This window comes from Prionailurus viverrinus, chromosome A1, assembly GCF_022837055.1.
Source record: "Prionailurus viverrinus isolate Anna chromosome A1, UM_Priviv_1.0, whole genome shotgun sequence".
In the NCBI taxonomy this organism is placed as follows: domain Eukaryota; kingdom Metazoa; phylum Chordata; class Mammalia; order Carnivora; family Felidae; genus Prionailurus; species Prionailurus viverrinus.
In genome coordinates, this window is record NC_062561.1 from 164,733,263 (window position 1) to 164,753,028 (window position 19,766).

Here is a 19,766-nt window from a genome sequence, read left to right on the forward strand (position 1 = left end):
TTAAGCAACCGACTTCAGCTCAGGTCATGATATCGTGGCTCGTGGGTTCGAGCCCCACTTTGGGCTCTGTGCTGACAGCCCAGAGCCTGGAGCCTGCTTAGATACTGTGTCTCCCTCTCTTTCTGCTCCTTCCCCACTCACGCTCTCTCTTTCTGTCTCTCAAAAGTAAATAAACATTTTAAAAAATTTTTAAGGGGCGCCTGGGTGTCTCAGTTGGTTAAGCGACCGACTTCAGCTCAGGTCACGATCTCACAGTTCCTGAGTTCAAGCCCCACGTCAGGCTCTGTGCTGACAGTCTGGAGCCTGTTTCAGATTCTGTGTCTCCCTCTCTCTCTGCCCCTCCCCTGCTCATGCTCTATCTCTCTCTGTCTCAAAAACAAATAAAAACATTAAAAAAAATTAAACATTAAAAAAAATTTTAAGTAATTTGTGTTTTCTAAAATTGTTCTTTAGAGAATAGTCTTCAAAGTCTTCTTCTCCCTCTAACTTCCCATACTTACTTTAGGACACAGAGAGGTAGTATAAAATGTCTTCTAGCGGAGAAGCCGATGGGCATCGCTCTTCTGAAACAGGCATGTTCGGGTTTATTTGTTTTTATGTTATCAGAAGCATATACAGATTTGGGAACAAGTTTGAATCAAGATTTGTTTAAATTTGTTTTAAGTTTATGCCTTTTGTGTTCACATAAAGTATTTTGTTAAAAAAAAAAAAGAACGAACAGTAACAACTCTCTTGGATTGAGACTGGAACATAAATTAGCAACATCTATAAACAATTTCGTGTTTCCAGTGGCTGGGTTCAGACTCAGCTCTGGCACTAAGTACAAGTGTGACCTCGAGGAAGTTAAACTTTCCAAACCTTTAGGATGTGGATAATCGGTCACTCCCTCACAAATTTGTCGGGAGGCGTAAATTTGGAAATGCACGTGTAAAGTCTTGGCATATATTCTTATCACTGAGTTTGTGAACCTGTTTGGCGGAGGAGATGCATATGAATTGAGAACAGAAAATCTTGATCAAAGAAAAGAATTTCTTACAAGAATGGAAAAGATCAAGCCTGAGGCTTCAAAAATAGCTAATCCAATCAGAATGTGAATTTGAATTCACCTCACTCCATTCCCTAGATATTTAGCAGTTTTCTAAGATTTGAAGGGTCAAATTTGTAATTTCATGGGCTTTCAGTCTGCTCAGGGCTGAGTCCTTTAAGCAGAGACTCACGAATGACAAACATCACCACACCACCTGAGGAAACGTACGTGCAGCCTAGGCCAGCGAGTCGGAGCTCCTCAGTTGGGCTGCAGGTTTGGACTGGGAGGAGGTGTTACGACTCCTCCTCCCCTTCCCAGTCCGCAACTCCCCCGCCCCCGCCAACTACTTCGGGCCTCTTAGCGCCTTTCTCCGGCCGGCCCGCCCTTCCTCCGGGTGTCAGAGCAGGGCGCAGGAGGCGGGCCCAGCGCAGACGGGCTGCGCCTCCGCAGCCGGAGGGAGGAGGGCGGGAAGGCGGGCGGCGGCGGAGGAGGAGGAGGCGGGGACTACGCCGGGCGGTAGCTGGCTCCGAGCGCGGTGGGAGAGGAGAGGGTACCCGGCTGGCTCGGCTGGCGGCCTCTGCCCGGATCTCGGCGCCGCAGCCCTGCGCCTCTCCCGCCCTTCTCTCCGGCTCTGCGGCCCAGGCGCGGCGGAGGTGGCAGAGCCCTGGGCCACCGGTAGGTTGCACGGGGACGGCGGTTCCGCCTGCAACCTTTTGTGCTGCAGAAAAGGTGGTGGTGATGGGTGGGTGGGTTGGGGGGTGCTCCAGTCACTGAGCTCCGGTGCCAGCCCAGTCGCGGCACCGCCCCTTCCTCCCTGCCTCGTGTCGGGGCCGGGCGCGCGGTGCCCGCGGTGCCCGCGCGGTGCCGGGGAACCCCAGGCGGGCGGGTCGGCCTCGGGGTGGACGACGAGGCGACCCCAGGGGCCCCGAGCCTCGGCGGGCTGGTCCCTGAGCGCCCGAGCTGGAAGCTGGGGTCTGGTGAACTGGGTGGGGCCCCTACGGGGTGCGGGGAGCCCGCGGCTGCTTGGCACAGGGGTGGGGCTGGAGACGCCGTGAGTGTGCAGCGCGTGTGAGTGTGCGGGGGCGTGCGCCCCCGTGTGCGCGCGGCGTGCGCTCGCCGGGGAGGTGAGGGGACTCGGCGATCCGGAGCGCCTCTCCCGCGGTGCGGCGGTGCGGAAGTCCAGGCGCGTTGGCGCGCACGCTGGTTCCTCCGCCGGCGTGCCCGCACCGCGGGGCAGACGGCCTCGGGGCCCCATTGAGAAGTAGCTCTTTCCCCGGCCTGCTGCGCCTCTGGCGGCGCGCCACGGCCGCGCGCCTGGTGCGACTGCCCCGGCCAGATAGCGCCCACGGGCGAGCCCTGAAGGTCTTATCTCGCCGGCCCTCCTCGCCCCCACTGCATTCCTGGGAGTGAGGTCGCCCGAGAGCCCGCAGCCCGCGCCCGCTGCGCGTCTGCGGGTACAGCGGGGGCGGACAGGCCGGCAGTGCCGGGAGGGGCGCGCTTGTAGATTGGGGCGGGTTGCTGGCCAGAAGCGAAAGCGGCAGATTTGTTGTTGGGCATTGCCGCCCTCTCCCCACCTGTCGCGGGTGGACTTTTGTAGGGCGGGTGATAAGCGGGGGAAAGGGGTTTCCAGGCGGGCGGCAGTCAGACGCTGAGCAGGCGGCCCCATTGTGAAGCTGCCAAACTCTCTCTAGTGGTGGAATCTGCAAATCTGCCAGCAAGGAGATGGGAACATGAAGGGAATGACGGCCCCGTCCTTTTCCCCTTGCAAGTGTTCCACGTCCTTAGGGTTTTCCTGCTTCTCCACCCACTTCGGTTTGCATCCGGGTGGGTTACTGATGAGTGTCGAGCCAAGATGCTGACAGTGTCTGTGCATGGTGGTTGTACATAGGTAAAACTGGGGCTGGGAACTTTTTAATCATTTGAGGAAGAATGGAGGCAGTAGCATTTAATCGCATGCTTGCTACTCCTAGCCCAAAGAGCAATTCTTGCAAAACATTTCTGACGTTACTAGACTTCATTTTACATTGTTTTTCTCAGATGAGCCACTCTACAATTTAGAGTTGTTAGTTGCTCTGTATGTTTTTTTTTTTAACCCTGTAGAAGTTACACTCTCAGGGAGATATAAATGATCTCTTCTCAGTTTATTTTCCCAGTGATTTCAAAATAAAGTGTTGGTTATTATTGCAGAAGCTTTTGGTACTTTATTAATTAAAGGCCATGCTTTGTGCTTACAGTTATGTTTAATGAATGTTTCACAGATTTCACTGTTTTTATCATGTAACTGTGTATGCATTATAAACTTAATAAAATGTCCAGGATGAAATACAAGGATTAACGAGCCCCTAGACCTCTTGATTTGATAAGAATGGTGTATAGAAAATGCTTCTGTCAGCATTTTAGTTAATTGCAAATGAGACTGTTTAATAGTGACTATTCCAAGATATAAGATACATAGGATATTCATTGACCTTGCATAATGGTCAGTAAATTTGTTTACCTTCTCTGTGTAGCTTTGTATGCTTTGGGAAGCTATTGTACACTCTTAAAAGTATGTAGTGTGGTAGAAGTGATAAAACTTTGTATACAGTGTTTAAATTTTCTTTGCTGTTGCCCATTTATATCCTCTGGGGGAAGAATCACCTCTTTCCTCCAGAGAGAACTCTTGATTTCATCACAGGCCTATCAGAAGAAGTTTCTGGTTTTAAGCTTTCATGTGGAAGGTTAGCCATTTCCACCGTGTGCACCTGTCCCATTTCAGTTATGTTTCCTAGGAGGCAAATTTCTTGTAAAGACTGCATGTAGACCTCCAGTTCCAGTTACCATCAGTCATATTTGTAGTGAAACTCCCATTTTTTTTTTTTTCTAAAAGTAGAAGGTGACTTCACATAATGGTAAGACATTGGTAATCTAGCTTTAATTTCTACTAGCAGAAAGAGAGGGGAAAATGAATGCTGCACTTTGAGGGGGTTGCTATTGAAAGAACTGATACTAGCAAGAGAAACACATTTTTGTCTACTGAACCAATTATGGGTTGTCTTACCACCCTGGTGAGATTAGTGATTTGTTTGTAAGGTCAAGGATGGTTTCAGAACAGTCACACTCAACAGCTCTTAAAATTTTTGATGTTAGTTTTTATGAGTTACGAATGGAAAAGTAAGATTAAAGTAATCTTTAAGAGGATCATGTAGGGTAGGCACAGCTAAGCATTTCGTTTTCATTGTGTGTGTTGTGCTTTAGCAGCTAACCTGTTTTATTTCTGCTCAGTGTTTTGTGACTTGAGAGATGTTTTGGTCTGTGTCTTTTTTGTTTTTAGAGTAATATTTGAGACTGGTGGTTGCAAAATATTTTCATTAATCTGAATGCGACTTTTAAAAATAGCTGTTTTTTTTTTTTTTTCCAGGTGCTTTTTTAAAATTACTGATCGGTCCTCAAAGAGTTACTCTGAGAAATACTCCCTGTTTCCTTTTTTTTTCCTTTGTGTTTTTGAATCTAGAATTAGAACTCATAACCTCTACTCTACCAGTTTCCTTTGCCCAAAATTTATCTTTTCATAACATAATCTTTAATGATTAGTGGGATTTATTTACCAGAATTTTGCAAGGGCTATTTCCTGGCCTTCATATTTATAACCATATGGTTTGGAAGTGATAGATGTTAATTTTTTTTCTTACTGCTATTTTGTTAGTGGATCTGTGCTGAAGTCTGATACTTAGGGCTTTTTTGAGTGTAGAGATTTTATGTGTGGGTTTGAACATTTCCATGTGGGAGCTTTCTGCATTTGGGGGAAAAAAAACACTCCCTTCTCTGGGTTCCCAGGACCATTCAGGTTTCCTGTTCTGTGTATTAGATGTATATTATTTCCATGTCTGTCTGTCTTTCCTTCCAAGCTTCACTTTTTCTATTTGCCCCAGTGCCTGTACAATGCTGGGATATAATAAAACTCCAGAAATACTGTTGAATGACAGAATGAGTAAATGAATAATTGAATGGCTCAATGGATACACCCAAAGAAATACTCCTCAGATCTGTATGGGAAGCCACTGTGCAAGCAGAAGGGGCTTTCTTTCCCTTTTCCCCCCTGTTTTAATTCATTGCCTTTTCATTGTTAAATATTACTTTTGAGTAGAATAACAATGTAATTGCCAAACTGGGACACTTTTGAGAGATAAAGGGTGTGCTATAAATAATTATGCCAGAGAACGGGCTCTGACAGAGACATGGCCACCCTACTTTTGAAGGACATTCTTCTTTATTTACCTGTTTTGCTATCTATCACCTTGCCTGTGAAATTTGACACACTTCCTAGTTAATGTTTGCAAACTTTAAAAAAAAATTTTTTTTAATGTTTTTAGTTATTATTGAGACAGAGAGAGACAGAGCATGCACATGGGAGGGTCAGAAAGAGGGGAGACACAGAATCTGAATAGGCTCCAGGCTCTGAGCTGTCAGCACAGAGCCTGACACGGGGATCAAACTCATGGAGTGTGAGATCATGACCTGAGCTGAGGTTGGACGCTTAACTGACTGAGCCATCCAGGTGCCCCAGTTTGCAAACTTTTCTATCTGCAGAAGATTCATTTGCAGTCATGTGTTGAATGTCTTTTGCTTACTCACTCATGGCCTCCCTATCCAGAGGCCTGTGGGGAAGTCCTTGGCCATGCTCAGTTTTCCCTATTTACAGTGCTTACAAGATAATGTCACAGGGTTTTCTGTTTGTTTCAGCTGTTTATAGCTGGAAGCATTATGTACTCTAGCCTCTGGTCTGTTTACTTCAGTCTGTCTTTCTACACAGCATTTAGTACATCTTGTAAGAATTTCACGTGAATTCTTTTCCTTCTTGCTGACTGTTTTTGAGAGGAGATGCATTGATACGTCTCCAAGCCTTCATGTTCAAAACATTGGCCAGAATCAGTTGCAAGTGTTAAGAGATTTATAGATTTTAAAAATATTCTAAAAATGTTATTTCAATCTAAAACTTTATTCTAGATTTGAAAGCAGAGGAACCTTAAAGTGATTATCTCCGCCAGCCCTGGAGCTGAAGTGGAAATTTAGGAAATGGTTGGTAATTTCATAGTAAACAAAGCGTATTAACTCACCTTCCCTATTATGACAGTGACCGTGGGCTTTGGAGTCAGACCGGTAGGCATTGAGATTCTTGCTTGGACTCTCAAATAGTATTATTTGATTGAATACTTTAAAATGGGGGTAGTATTTTCCTCAGGGAGTAGCTATAAATCGCTTATAGCTTTTGGCGTAAAGAAGGTGTTCAAAAATACTGGTTTCTTTTTTATTAAAAATCCCAATCTGTTGGAAACTTTTATATTAGACTCCTAATTGTTTGTAGTAGATGAGGGTAAGCCCTTACTATAGTTTTTTGTTTTGTTGTTTGTTTTTGTAACTAGTTTCCTTTATAGGCAGTCTCTTTAAAGAAGTTATATTCTTATACTCGTGTCTGGTCTCATTCTTTTGATTCTTCCCCTTTTTCATCATCTTTATCCTCCTCCTCCTCTTAGTCCCTGTGCACAGATAGCAGGTGGTACACGCCTGACAGAAAGCAAAGTCAGAAATGAGTAAAACTGAGACCAGGAAAGGAGCTGCCGTACCTTGGTGTTGCCCGGGTGGCTCCCTTGGACTCTGTGTTTGTATTCTATTTTTGGCTTGGCAGTGCCCTATTAGGGATAATCAGTTACTACACTTTGTTTACTATGAAATTACCACCATTTCCTAGACTTCCACATCAGCTCCGGGGCACGAGTGGGATAATTACTTTAAGGCTCCTCTGTTTCCCAATCCAGAATGAAGTTTTAGGTTGATTTTTCTTTTGCTGTTGAAAAAATGTTGGACAATACATTTCTTCAGTGCATTTAAAAGTTTGAAGGGAAGCATGTATCACCAAGTACATGGTGCAAATTTTATGAAAGTTTGAGATTTTATACTGTTTTTGAAAACGATTTTTGATTTAGACTTAAACCAGATCCAGACTTTTCCCATGTTCCTCCTGCTGGGTTTTCAATCTAAAATTGCTAGAAGTCTAAATGAAGTTTATCTCACTTTGTGATAGATGTAGTCCTGAAATATTCAGCGGAAATGTCGATCTGTATTTGATGCCCAACCACTGGTTGATACGTGTTTGTCCTGCCTTACGATTTATGATTTTAAAGTATCTTACCCGCTCCTGGAAGAAAGGGCCCGTGACTTAGAATGACTTCGTGGAAGACTGCACTATGTGCTGTGACATCCTAATACTTTCCACTTGGAAATAACACTAGAACTAGTAGCTAAAACTACCTCCCTCTAATCATTTCACAAGTGAGGCAGTAAAGCTTTAAAATAAAGTGCCTCCCCACACATTGGAAATAGAATTCCATTTACAGAAATTAATTTACATTTTCAGGAACATGGTTATTGTGTAAAAAGCTGTACATCCGGGCCTATGGCTGAACAGAGGCCACATGTATATAAAGCAACGTCAGTGGGCTTTGGAGTCAGACGAGATGGGGTTCGGGTTCAGACAGCGTCACCTGATGGAATACTTACACTGGGGAGGATGCGTCCTCGTGGAGTAGAAGTTAAGATGCAGTGAAAAACAATGGTGTAGGGCTTTTGGCGTCCAGAAGGTGCTGAAAAGTCTTAGTTTCTTCTTTAATTTCCCTTCTCCATTAAAAATCGATTTACTTGAATTAAGAAGTCAGGTTGCCAGGGTGCCTGGGCAGCTGAGTGGGTTAAGCCTCCGACTTCGGCTCAGGTCACGATCTCACAGTTGGTGGGTTCGAGCCCCCATTCGGGCTCTGTGCTGACAGCTCAGAGCCTGCAGCCTGCTTGAAATTCTGTGTTTCCTTCTCTCTCTCTGCCCCTCTCCTGTTCACACTCTGTCTCTGTCTCAAAAATAAAGAAACATCTACAAAAGAAAAGAAGTCAAGTTGAGCTTTCTAACGGTAGTATTGGGGAAATTTGGAGGGGTGAGTGTATGAAATAAAGAATGTATTGTCAGGCAACAGCTTCGTGACATCACAGTTCACTTTATGTAAAAACCAGAGGCTGCATTGCTGGAGGAGAAGCTAGTGTTCATCATCGAGGTGTCTTGGCTCCCCAGTCTGAACCGGGTTTGTGCCACAGGCGGTGGCAGGGAGCGTGTCTGTTTCTTAAGTGGACCCACGTTCCGAAGGCTGATAAACGTGTGAGCTGCTCGGGATGACCGTTCTTGGTGCACGAACTCCTTCCAGTTCCTCAAGCTGCAGGGGCAGATCCCTTTAATTCGGGAATTATCCCTTTCCTTTGACTAAAACTCTTCAGTCCTGGCAAGGGGACAGTAATAAAGTGACAAAGTCCTTGCCTTTTCCCTTGCTGTTTGCAGTTGGGCATGTTTCATGGTAGCCGCTGTGTCGGGCCCTGTGCACCTGTGGGGGTGAAGTGGCTCCACAAGGCTCGTTTGGGGCTCCCTCACCCCAAGTTAAACACAACAACAGAAATGCAGCAACCAAAGAAATCTTTACAGGTGGAAAGGACTTTGGGGAATTTTCTTAGCCTTAAGAAGTTAAGTCAATTAACTAGGAAGGTAGGAGATACAGATAGATTCTCTTACACATTACCTTCCCAGGTAGGGGGAAGACGCAAAGGAGATGCTAGAAACCTTAAGCACTGTGGTAACTCCAAAGAAGTGTTTTTCAAATTGTTGCTAGGAAGGAAGGAAGGAAGGAAGGAAGGAAGGAAGGAAGGAAGGAAGGGCATTGTTTTCCAAGACCTTTCCGTTTATTTGCTTCAGAGCAGCAGTCTTATGAAGGATTTTTAATTGTTGCTATTTTGTGGCTAAAATGAGTAGACACCAAAAATTAATTGCATGACAATAACATCACACATCCATAAAGGACTTTGCAGAATATGTTCACCTGCCTCCTCTCATTAGATCCATACAACAACTGTATGAGGAGGAAGGGTGGTACTGTCCTCATATTAAATAATTGCTCTTGATGCAAGGTCAAGAGGCAGCGTTGTTAGCAAGGCCAGGACTAGGACCTGTTCTTTTGACCTCAGCCTCAGGGTTACTTTTTCCATAGGATACTCTGAATCTCTTGAACACACGAATTGGTGGTGGAATCGACTTTGAACCCCCCAAGTTTTTGTGTCTCTGTCTTTAGTCCAGTTAGCTGCTCTTAGTCTCAAGGTAGAATTTCAGCAGCAGAATACAGAGGAACAAACATGATAAAGTGTTTGAAGTTAAAATTTAGCCGAACAAACTCAGATTGCTTTAATGAAATGAATTAATATTGTGTCCTCTCTAACCTGTACCTGGTGTTAGTACCTCCTGCTAGTTTCATCCTCTTTTGCAGTTAGAATTCTTATAATTGCTTTGTAAGTTGTGTTACTTGTTATATTAAAGGTTTATTTTTATATTCCATGTTTAGTATCTGGAGTAGAGCAGAAAAAATAGTATGCCTGTGTTCCCTTGGGACTCATTGGACATTGTACAGTGACATCTTCTGGGATTTAGTCTGGTGAGTTATATTTTGCTTTTTCTGTTTTTTAACCAGTTGTGTGAACATAGTATCGTAATGTAATTTAAGGACCACATAAACAATGAACATGAAATGTCAGTATATCATTACAAATATGTACACTACAATTACGAATTTTTTCATGATGAGAACTGAAATTACTGTTGCAGAATGAGACTGTTACTATCTTGAAGTGTTTGCTTCATTGATTGAGTAGGTTTTTTTTTTTTTTATTTCCTATAAGATACAGGACATTTTATGGAATAAGATTTCAAAATAGAGTAGTTAAGAGGTAGTTGCTCTAATTTCAGGGAGATTTTAGTAAAACATGAATCCCTAGGGATTGGCACAATAATTTGCAAAAAGTTCTAGTTGTGTATTATCCCACATAAAGAATGGCAAACAGGTGACTGAATTGAGCATCATTTTCACTTGGTCATGTAGCAGTTCACGGCAAGTATGACTTTCCTTTTATTACTCCATGAATTTACACTCGTTCAAATTATGCAGTGCTGTTGTCTTCTTTTAGTTCTTTTTCAGTGTGTCATCTGTGTATCTGTGCTAACACAGGTGTCCATGTGACTCCATCTCTTTGAAGGTGAAAAACATTTAATAATGATCATTATAGCTTTTAGCATTTTAAAAAGTGTGTTAGTGTGAGTTCATGCTTTGGTATGTCCTGCTTGGGCAATGTTTTTGTAGGTCCTTCGTTTGAATTAGAGTCATCATAATCCTTGGGGGGTGGGGGGAATCCTTGGGGGAAAAAAATCTAGTTTCCTAATGAGTGATTTCCAAATTAGCAGTCAGCAGCAGAATGACTCAAAAGAATGATGGGGGAAAACCAACACTTTGGTGTCAGTAGGTAGATATAGCTTATTAGATTTATGAAAATGCATTTTAAAACATTGAAAAAATGGAAACATTACTACATTTTCAGTTTTGAGAAAGAAAGCAAGAAGTACAAAATACTTTTAGAGGATACTGAGTAAGAAATACTGTGGCTGGGTTATTAACTCATCTGATTTAAATAAAGCACAAAACTACTTGCAGTGAGAAGAAGCTACAGGAATGTGTGTGTCTGTTTGTCTCTATCTTTCTCTCCAGATCCATGTCTGTAGACAAATGCATGTATACATAATTATAGATATATTTATAAATGATAGGACAGTCTAGCATAGCTGCAGAAGGTGAAATGAACCAACTCAAGAGGCAGTAAGTTACTTGTAATTGAAGGTGTTCAAACACACTGTAACAGCCATTAAGATTCCTTCTGATTCTGAGATTAGATAATGTGAAGAATTTTAAAAGTAGGACAGTCAAAAACTTGGAAATATGTGATAGACTTCTTTTATTTTTAAAGTCTGAATTATTGACATATAAATTATATATAGTGAAATTCACCCTTTTGTATAGTTTGATGAGTTTTGACAAATGTATCCAGTTGTAGAAAGACCACTACAGTCAATATGTAGAATATTTTAATCACCCCCCCTTGTAGCATTTTGTAGTCATTGATTTTTTTCCAGAATGTCCTATAAATAGGATCACACAGTATGTAGCATTTTCTGTCTGCAACTTTCACTTGTGTAATGCTAGTCTGCTCCTTTTTGTTGCTGAGTGGTATTCCACTGTATGGACGGACCATGGTTTCTTTTTCCATTTCCCTGTTGATGGACATTTGGATTGTTTCCAGTTTTTGGTGATTAAGAATGAAACTGTTAAAAACATTCACATTCAGGTCTTTGTGTGAACATATATTTTCATTTTTCTTAGTAGGTAAATGCCTACAAGTTGGGTAGGTGGGTTTTTTAATAAGTACTTATTTAACTGTACAAGTAATTGCCAGACTGTTGTCCAAAGAGCTGTATCTGACAGAGGCTGCTAAGAAACTAAAGTAACTGTACCAAAGTATGTGCAGATGAAGGGGCCTGGTTCTCATTCAGCACTGATTTATTTTTATTTTATATCCGGTTTTAACAAGGTTGGTTAGCAGATCATTATTAAGCCCACAATGGATTAGAAACAGTAAGTTAAAGGTCTTAGGGATAGGTTGTTAGCAATTCAGAGCATACAAAAATGATATCCACTAATATGACAATAATCACTGATTGAAAGCAAACAAACAAACAAACAAACAAACAAGGCAGTGAAATTCTCCTACTAGGTAAGTTCTCTGACAAGTTCCCAAACATGTCTGCATAGTAGAATCTCCTGGAGATCTTTTGTAAACTTCAGACCCTAGGCTGTACCCCCGATGAATTAAATCACAGATCTGGGGTAGAGCACAGACATCAGTATTTTTTGAAGCTCCTTGGATGATGTTAGCATGTGTACAAGCTTGGGAACCATGTGCTGCAGGCCCAGCATGATGAAGTTGATGGAGACAGGAAACCAGGAAATGTCTGCCTGACTCTGGGCAGGCCCCTGCCTTCATGGCTTCAGAAGTTCAGCAGCCATGCAATCCAAAAATCATTCTGGCATTAAAACTAGGTGGTTCTAGATATTACTAGATTGACAGTAGTCATGCTTAGGAGACTCCCCATTTTCCAAGAGCCGGCTTTATTCCAAATGGTTCATTTCTTGAAAAGGATTTGGTTCACATGGTGACATTTTTGTTCTGTATATTTAGACAGTTATATCTGTTTTCTTTTAAATGGGATTGCTGTGTGTTACTAAAAGTGGTTCAAACATATGGAACAATTTTTTGATTACTGGTGGTGACTTTTTTTTGATAGGCTTGATTAAAAAAAAAAATTCCCAGAATGCAGTATTTCTCAAAAAGAATTCTTTGTGTGGCAATTGTGAAACTTCTCAGCTATTTTCAGAGCTGGTCTAAGGAGCTAAGGTGTTTAGGTTATATTTTTTTAAGGCCCCTTGTGCCACATGCTTAGGAAGTTAGATTTCCTGGGGAGTGTTCAAAGCTGAACAGATTCTAGACAGGTCACAGTCTTTTGACCGTGCTCATCTTGCTGTACTGGGTTCCCCACATGTGTGTTGTGGTTTGTACCTGTTGGCATTAGTTGCAACCAAAATTCATAATTGCAGGCTGTACCTAGTGTTTTTAAAATATGCACTGTATGCACTGTGTACATTTTTCTAGCAAAACATGTTACCTTGTCTAGTGTTGTCTAATTTTGAATCCTCATCTATTTCAAAGAAATAAATGGCATCCGTGAACACTGTCAGGTCTTGCATGTTTTATAAGTATATGTTAGTCCCCTTGTGACAGATTAGATTGTGAGGCAATTTGATATGGAATTAAAGAAAATTTTTTTAATTATATAAAATTTTTAAAAAATATATGAATTATGTTTGTTCTTCGAACATACTTAAGAAGCTCACTTTTAAAAGTACTATTCAGCTACAAGTTGACTTTTCTATTCTCATTGTACTGTGTTGTTCTAGACTCTTCTATCAACAGAAATTTTGCTGCTTTTGTTATTATTAACAATACTTTCCCTGTTTTCTGTTTCCAGTTTTTATTTTTGCTTTAAACTATATATGAAAGGCATTAATGGAATCAATAAGGATATTGTTGGTCTCTGATTTCTAGTGTTCAGCAGTGCAGAAGTTAGCATTGTGCCTGATTTCCCGCCTCATGTTTATTCTTATTGATGCAGTGGGAGAGGGTGCCTGTTGCACATACCCGCAGTGTTTACAAGAGTTCTTGTAATCTTTTACCTTGGCAGTATGCGTTTATGATGCACAGTTTATTTTAGGATATGAAACAAAATGCTTAGTCATGAGCAGTTTATGAAGAATAACAAACCTATAAGCAAATTTGTCATGGGAAAATATGAAGCATGTTCTGCCAAACAAAGGCCATCTCCAATTGTAGTCATGGTAGCCATGTTTCCTGATGAGTGGTTTTAGTGAGAAATTTTGCAATGTGAAATATTGGACATCCATCTTTAGCGTCACTGGTGTATTATTATTATTTTTTTTTTTTCTGTAGGATTGCAGAATTAGAAAGTACCTAGACTTCTTCAGAACATACTAGATGTGATCTATACTACTTCTACCCACTTAAGAGATAGCCTGTGGAAGCTGATTTGCTAACTACTCCCAGGATCTTGCTCCAGTGTGCAAATGCAGTCAGGAAATTCTAAGGAATTTAATAGCATAAAAACTTTGCTTTCAGTCACATTGAAGAATGGAAGGCATGCTGCTTAGTCAGCATTCCACCTAGCTAAAAACAAAATATTTGCCAACCAGCATTCTCTTTTCTGAAACCCCGCCGCTACCTAGCTTCCTTAGTGCTGCATAGTGGATGCTCTTTAGAAAGGCAATATATTAATTAAAAAGGATCCTTTAAAAACAAAAAAACAACAACAAAAAAAACTAAGTGGTCTGCAAGAGTTCAGGTTGTTGCAGCATTGACATTCATTCCTACGTGAATATTAAGGTCTGAAGATGTTCTCATGAATTTGGCAGCACACTGCAGAAACCAGTGAAGCCACCTAAAAGAGCTGTTAGTTTTGAGACTCTCGTACTGTTTGGAGCAGAAATACTGATGCTTTTGTAGCAAAAACGTGCACAGTTCTCCAGAATTTACAGTTGTGCATCAAGAGAGATTGAGTAGGTTGCAGCTTTATGTGTATTTCAAACAGCGTTTTTATGTTCCAGCACAGTGAGACTATAATTCAGAAATCTGACGTAGAGTATTGACCTTAGTTACTAGGCTAAATATTTGTTAGAGTGTATTAGAAATGCTTATTTCTTTGACTTTCTCATTCGTTGGTGTTTTCTAACAAGGGAGCGGGTTGTTTACCTTAGCAAAATAACGGTAGGTTTCTTACACCAGGGCTGCTTGGCTGAAATTTCCAGAGCTCTTTAACCACATCTGTTCCTTTTGTTTGACAATCTGGGTGAAATCATTGTCTATCAGGTAAATGCCTGTAGATCCTGTTAGGCAGTTTTGCCCAGGCCAGGTGATATTTTTGTGTGATGTTATGGCTGCTGGAAACTTAAGCAGTGGTGGTTACGTACCTCATGTTTCATGTTCCATCAGATTTTGACCTTTATACATCACTTTACTCACTGTCTTAAGTTTTCTCATTTTCTAGGTGCTTATTTTCTAGATAATAGATAATTTCTGCCTTTTACTCTCAGACCTTTGTATCCTGCCACCCTTTATCCTCATCCTCTAGAGAGTCTCACAGTTCTTGATGGTCTGCCTCGATGCAGCAGAATTGGCTTAGTATAGGAACACACTTCCAAGTGATTCTGTTGATCACGGAAGCCTGTGCCTGCTCTTCTTTGTGGTGATTTTGTGTGTTACCTTGTTTAGCAATTTTTATCCTTCAGAGGCAAAAAAGACTTTTAGCCTAGCTCCGTTTGAATTATTACCCAAATCAGAATGGGTGGAGTGTGAATTCATGGGTTTGGGGAAGTTTATAATGTACCAAATGAGAATGCAGGAACGTGGCTGGTGGAGGTCTGTGGACTCTCATGGGGTACCAGGTTTGGAAGAGACCTAAACCATTGTGTCACTTAATGTGGACTAACTGCTGGAGTGTCATCACCTGGGTCATTCTTGAGTGAGGTACCCATCTGGGTGTGTGTTCTCTTTCCTCTGTAGCCTGGGTTATTTTAGCCTCACTGACCCTCCTCGTCTTTCAGAATGGAGTATCAGAGAAACACTTCGTGCCTATAGCTGCCTGTCAGGTTAGGTAGGTTGGAGGCCTTGAATCTGTCTTCTTGCTTCTTCTGGGCTGTAGAATTAGAGAGAAAGAAAGTATTAAATTAGTTTGTCATTTGGCTTAGGGTCAACATTTGTTCAGCATAAGGTTTGATGAGGCTTGGGTTCTCTAAAGTTGATTAGGTAAGAAATCTTCAGGTTTTTGTATGCATGTCAAAGTAGCTGATAGTCGCCTACTATTCCTGTCCTGTTAACAGAGCTATAAATTACACGGTCAAATATAAATTTATTTTTACATTAATAATATAGAATAAAGTCAATCGCTTTAAATCTGGAGGGTCTGAAGGGCTACAGTATCCTGATTAAATTAAATTTGGGAATGCATAGTCTAAGATTTAGAACAGGAAGTAAGTAGAGTTCTGTGGATCCCTTTGGCGTTTGCTGTATCTCAGGAATTCTTATTAGTGTTAGTTTTCAGTTGTGCTATAGATGTGGGCTGTAGTGAGGACAGGATAGTATCTGGGAACTTCTTCATAGTCTTGGTTTATTTTCTAATGAAGGAAAGTATAGCGTGTAAATGAGGGAATAAGGTTCTTTTTTTTTTTTTTTCTTCTAAATTAAGCTTTAGAATTGCTTGGATTTTAAATGAATACCCAAACTTTGGGAAGAGCTTCAATTAGGGAAAGGTTGTTTTACAACGAGATTTTATAAAAATTATTTAATAAATTTATTTTTCAATAAATTTTTCATCTTAAAGTTGACATCTTAATAGTTGACTCTTAGACATCGTTTTGATTAGCCATCTGAGATTCTTAAAACTGTGTTTTCTACTTCTGATTGATGATCAAGTAGAAATAAAGTTTCTCTGAAATGATACGGCCACTTGGTTTTCCTTAGTATTTTATTTTCCAAAGTTTGATTTATCTGCGGCTTTCTAGAAACGTGGCCATTATTTGTGGTACTTGGTGTCAGTAGGGTTTTCCAAACTATGTAATGTGATCATCGTGGTGAATAATACCAGCATTCATTGAGAATTGTTCTGCCATTTTTTATACTATTCAAAAGTACAGTGTTTTAGGTATTGCAAAATAAAATAACTCTCAGAGCAATAGCTGATTAAACAATCAAAGTACATCTGATATTTTATATAAATTCACTGTTAAAAATGACCTGATGTATTGGATTGGGGTTTATTTTTAAACTACAAAATGGTTTGCTCTAAACAATTCATTGGGTGTATGGGAGGAACAACATTTACAACATTTGGGGAACTTTCCCTGAAGGCTCCCCATACCTTAAAAAGAAAAATTGGGTCTGATTGGAACCTTTGCAGAAAGGTTTTTATCTTTCATAAAAGTCCCTTAAACACAATTGAAAAAATTGTGGGCGTGAGGAGCTGAGTGCTTGTTTTAAATTAAATGATGGAAAATGTAAAGATTTAAATTTTCAGGTTGGGAACGTTTAGTGCATTCTTGGTAAATAAACTGTGTGTATTTTTATTTGCTTAATGTTGAGATCTGTATTTGATTTGCTTAATAGCACATGGAGGAATAAACTTTGTGTGATTTGTGTGGAGTGCCTCATTTAGAGAAGTATTGTTTTCTTTTTGCTTCTTGTCTGAACCTTTTCGTAGTACTCCAGACTTTAATTTAACCTGCCTTTGAGTTCTTGAAGGCAGAGAAGTAGTAGTCATTTTATGCCTGCTCTGGAATGCTTTATGGACACAGATAAAAATCTGGCGGTTGTTCACTGGCTGTTCTTCAGGCCAGTGTTACTTCATGCTCCCTGAGCCTTCTAAAATGATCAGCGTGGCCCAGGATTCTGTGTCTTATACCTTTACAATCTGAGTCTGTTTGCTTTCAGGGGTGCGCAGACTGGTGCCTAAGATGGAAGTAGATGTTAATGGAGAGTCCAGAAGTACCCTGGCCACCCTGCCCTTGCCTGTGGCGGAGGCAAGCTCCCCAGGAAAGGCAGAAGCAGAGAAGCCGCGCTGTTCCAGCACGCCGTGCTCGCCGATGCGCCGGACTGTGTCGGGCTACCAGATCCTGCACATGGACTCTAACTATCTGGTGGGCTTCACAACTGGTGAGGAACTCCTGAAGTTAGCCCAGAAGTGCACAGGAGGTGAAGAGAGTAAGGGAGAAGCTGTGCCTTCCATGCGCTCCAAGCAGCTGGATGCAGGACTTGCACGTTCCTCTCGTTTGTATAAAACCAGAAGTAGGTACTACCAGCCATACGAGATTCCGGCGGTCAATGGCAGGAGGCGAAGGCGGATGCCCAGCTCGGGAGACAAGTGCACTAAATCTTTACCTTATGAACCTTACAAGGCCCTCCATGGGCCCCTGCCTCTTTGTCTTCTTAAAGGTAAGAGGGCTCACTCCAAATCTCTGGACTACCTCAATCTAGATAAAATGAACATCAAGGAGCCAGCGGACACCGAAGTGCTCCAGTACCAGCTTCAACACCTAACCCTCAGAGGGGACCGTGTGTTTGCTAGGAATAACACATGAATGACTTATAGAGAGTGCAGACCAGTCTAGGCCAGCCTGCGCTTGGCGGGAAAAGACCAGTCTAGGCCAGCCTGCGCTTGGCGGGAAACCCACTGTTGTACTCTGTACAGGACTCTTCATGTTACAGATGGTTATATCAGCTCAGCGTTCCTGGAACAGAAAAATTGTTTGGATCAGATTTCAAATGCAGGGATGAAATCACAGGTACTTTGGGGGAAATCATTCTAGAGCACGCAACTGCAAAGAACACAGAATGTTGGCCGTTAGTCTGTATAGCTTTTTAGCTAGGAAAAAAGGCTTCGGGTACAGTAATACCATCTTTATGATTCTGACACTCAAATTGGGAATGTTATATGCTTGGTTGTTGCTGACTTGGTATGATTCATTAGAAATTGATATCCTTAAGTACTCAAGTACTTCTTTAATCTCTGTATTTTACTATAAAATGTATGTAATGATTTGTTTTACGAAATTTAGAACTTGAACATTGCTGAATTGGACCACTTTTTATTTTTAAATATTGAGTTTAAAGATTTTATAACTGGTTTTGCACTGAAAAAATTAACATTTCAGATTGACAAGAGAATAATCTTTCTTCACTTGCCTCAATAATACTATTGAGCAATGAATTTTTTTATTTCCGCATGGAAAGTTATTGATCTCTATGGCTGTAAAATATTTCTTTATAGCATTATTAAAGTGTGTCTTAATACAATTAAATTTGGGATACAAAGTATTTATTTTACAATGGGTGGGGGGAAGCTTTTCCAGAAAGTTTCCAATATGAAGTTTTCATAAGTTAAAAAAGTTTCCTTAGTGCTTACTTTCTAAGTTAAAATTCATCTGGAACTTTAAAATGGAAAGGATTCTTTTAATTGTGGATGATAGGCATAATACTGTTTGCATCTGAATGTTCTGTAAGTGAATGAAACTTTAATAGAAGGACTCATGATTTCTACTATCGAATGCTTAAACTAAGTATGAAGTGATACCATTCAGCATGGCATCGGGTCATTCCAGTTTTAGTTCTGTGCAGCTCAAAGCGCTCATTGAAATTTCAGTTTCTAGGATTAGTGTGGGAGCCTAAAGGGCTTCTACAGTTTTAATGGGTTAATCCTGGATTACTTAACAATTTATGTCAATTGCACTGGTTTAATTTGTTGCTAAAGAAATAATGCCCTGGCTTTAGTAACAAATACAGCTCAACTATTCTTGAATATATTTTGAGGAAAATGTATGTAACTTAACCTTTTGTAAAAGTTTCTATTTTTTTTTTTCTTTTTTGACTCTTGAAGGTGCAATTTATTACCAAATTGGCATTTCTGGCAGCATAGAACTGCTTATTTGAAATTTTATTTTGGAGACTGTTTCTTAGGTGTTAGCCATCTTGCTTATAAAATAAGAACACCTTTTATTAATGAGTGGGTCATTCCTGGTGCAGATAATGACTTTTATTTAGCCAGAATGAATGGCTAACTCTATGTAGAGCAGAGTAAGTATTAGAAAACCCTAGGAACTCTTTAAATCAACATTTATTATACTTTCACTGAGGCAAATCATGTGAAAGAGCCTTGGGGAAGTTGACCCATATCTTAAGACTGTGTTGGTCAGATTTCTTGGTGGGCTGGAAATTTTCAGCTGTTGTATATTTTAAAGTAAATTGCACCTTTGTAACATATTGTATTGACGAATGATCACTAAGATTAACTATATCTATACAGTCATTAGTTTGACAAGAAATAGAATCCTGTCAGATGCCAAAGAGTTGGGATTTTTACGTTTAATGATTAAACACCGTTATTTATTGATGATTTACCCTGTGGAACTGTATTATTTCTAACTATGAAATAAAAGGGTGATGTAAACACACATTGTTGTGTGGTGCTTTAAACAAGGTCCATCATCAGCAGGCTAGTTACTGTTCAAGAATTCCACCTAAGGACTTGTTTTTAGGCCCCATTTTTGTAAAAAAAAAAAAAAAAATTTGTAGCTCATTTGTATTTCAGGGTAAAGGATATATTCATGGCAATGGTATGCATTCAGTCCATGAGGAAACACAACTGGGTGTCTGTGACATCTGTCCCTGCTCGTGCACC

The 19,766-nt window shown here is 40.8% G+C and overlaps 1 protein-coding gene across 5 annotated transcripts; it reads left to right on the plus strand.

Annotated features, from left to right (window-relative positions):
* The first annotated feature begins 1,475 nt into the window (after positions 1-1,475).
* Positions 1,476-19,539, plus strand: MACIR (macrophage immunometabolism regulator). Of its 5 annotated transcripts, XM_047870078.1 has the most exons (4): positions 1,947-1,999; positions 2,719-2,915; positions 9,430-9,519; positions 17,024-19,539. In XM_047870078.1, the coding sequence occupies exon 4, from the start codon at positions 17,047-17,049 to the stop codon at positions 17,668-17,670; it is 624 nt and encodes a 207-aa protein (XP_047726034.1). In that variant the 5' UTR covers positions 1,947-1,999; positions 2,719-2,915; positions 9,430-9,519; positions 17,024-17,046; the 3' UTR covers positions 17,671-19,539. The 5 variants fall into 5 exon arrangements, with proteins under 5 accessions (XP_047726043.1, XP_047726004.1, XP_047726024.1 ...); XM_047870048.1 differs by lacking the exons at positions 1,947-1,999; positions 2,719-2,915 and adding an exon at positions 1,477-1,702; XM_047870068.1 differs by lacking the exon at positions 2,719-2,915 and having other exon boundaries at positions 1,845-2,481.
* The last annotated feature ends 227 nt before the right edge of the window (positions 19,540-19,766 follow it).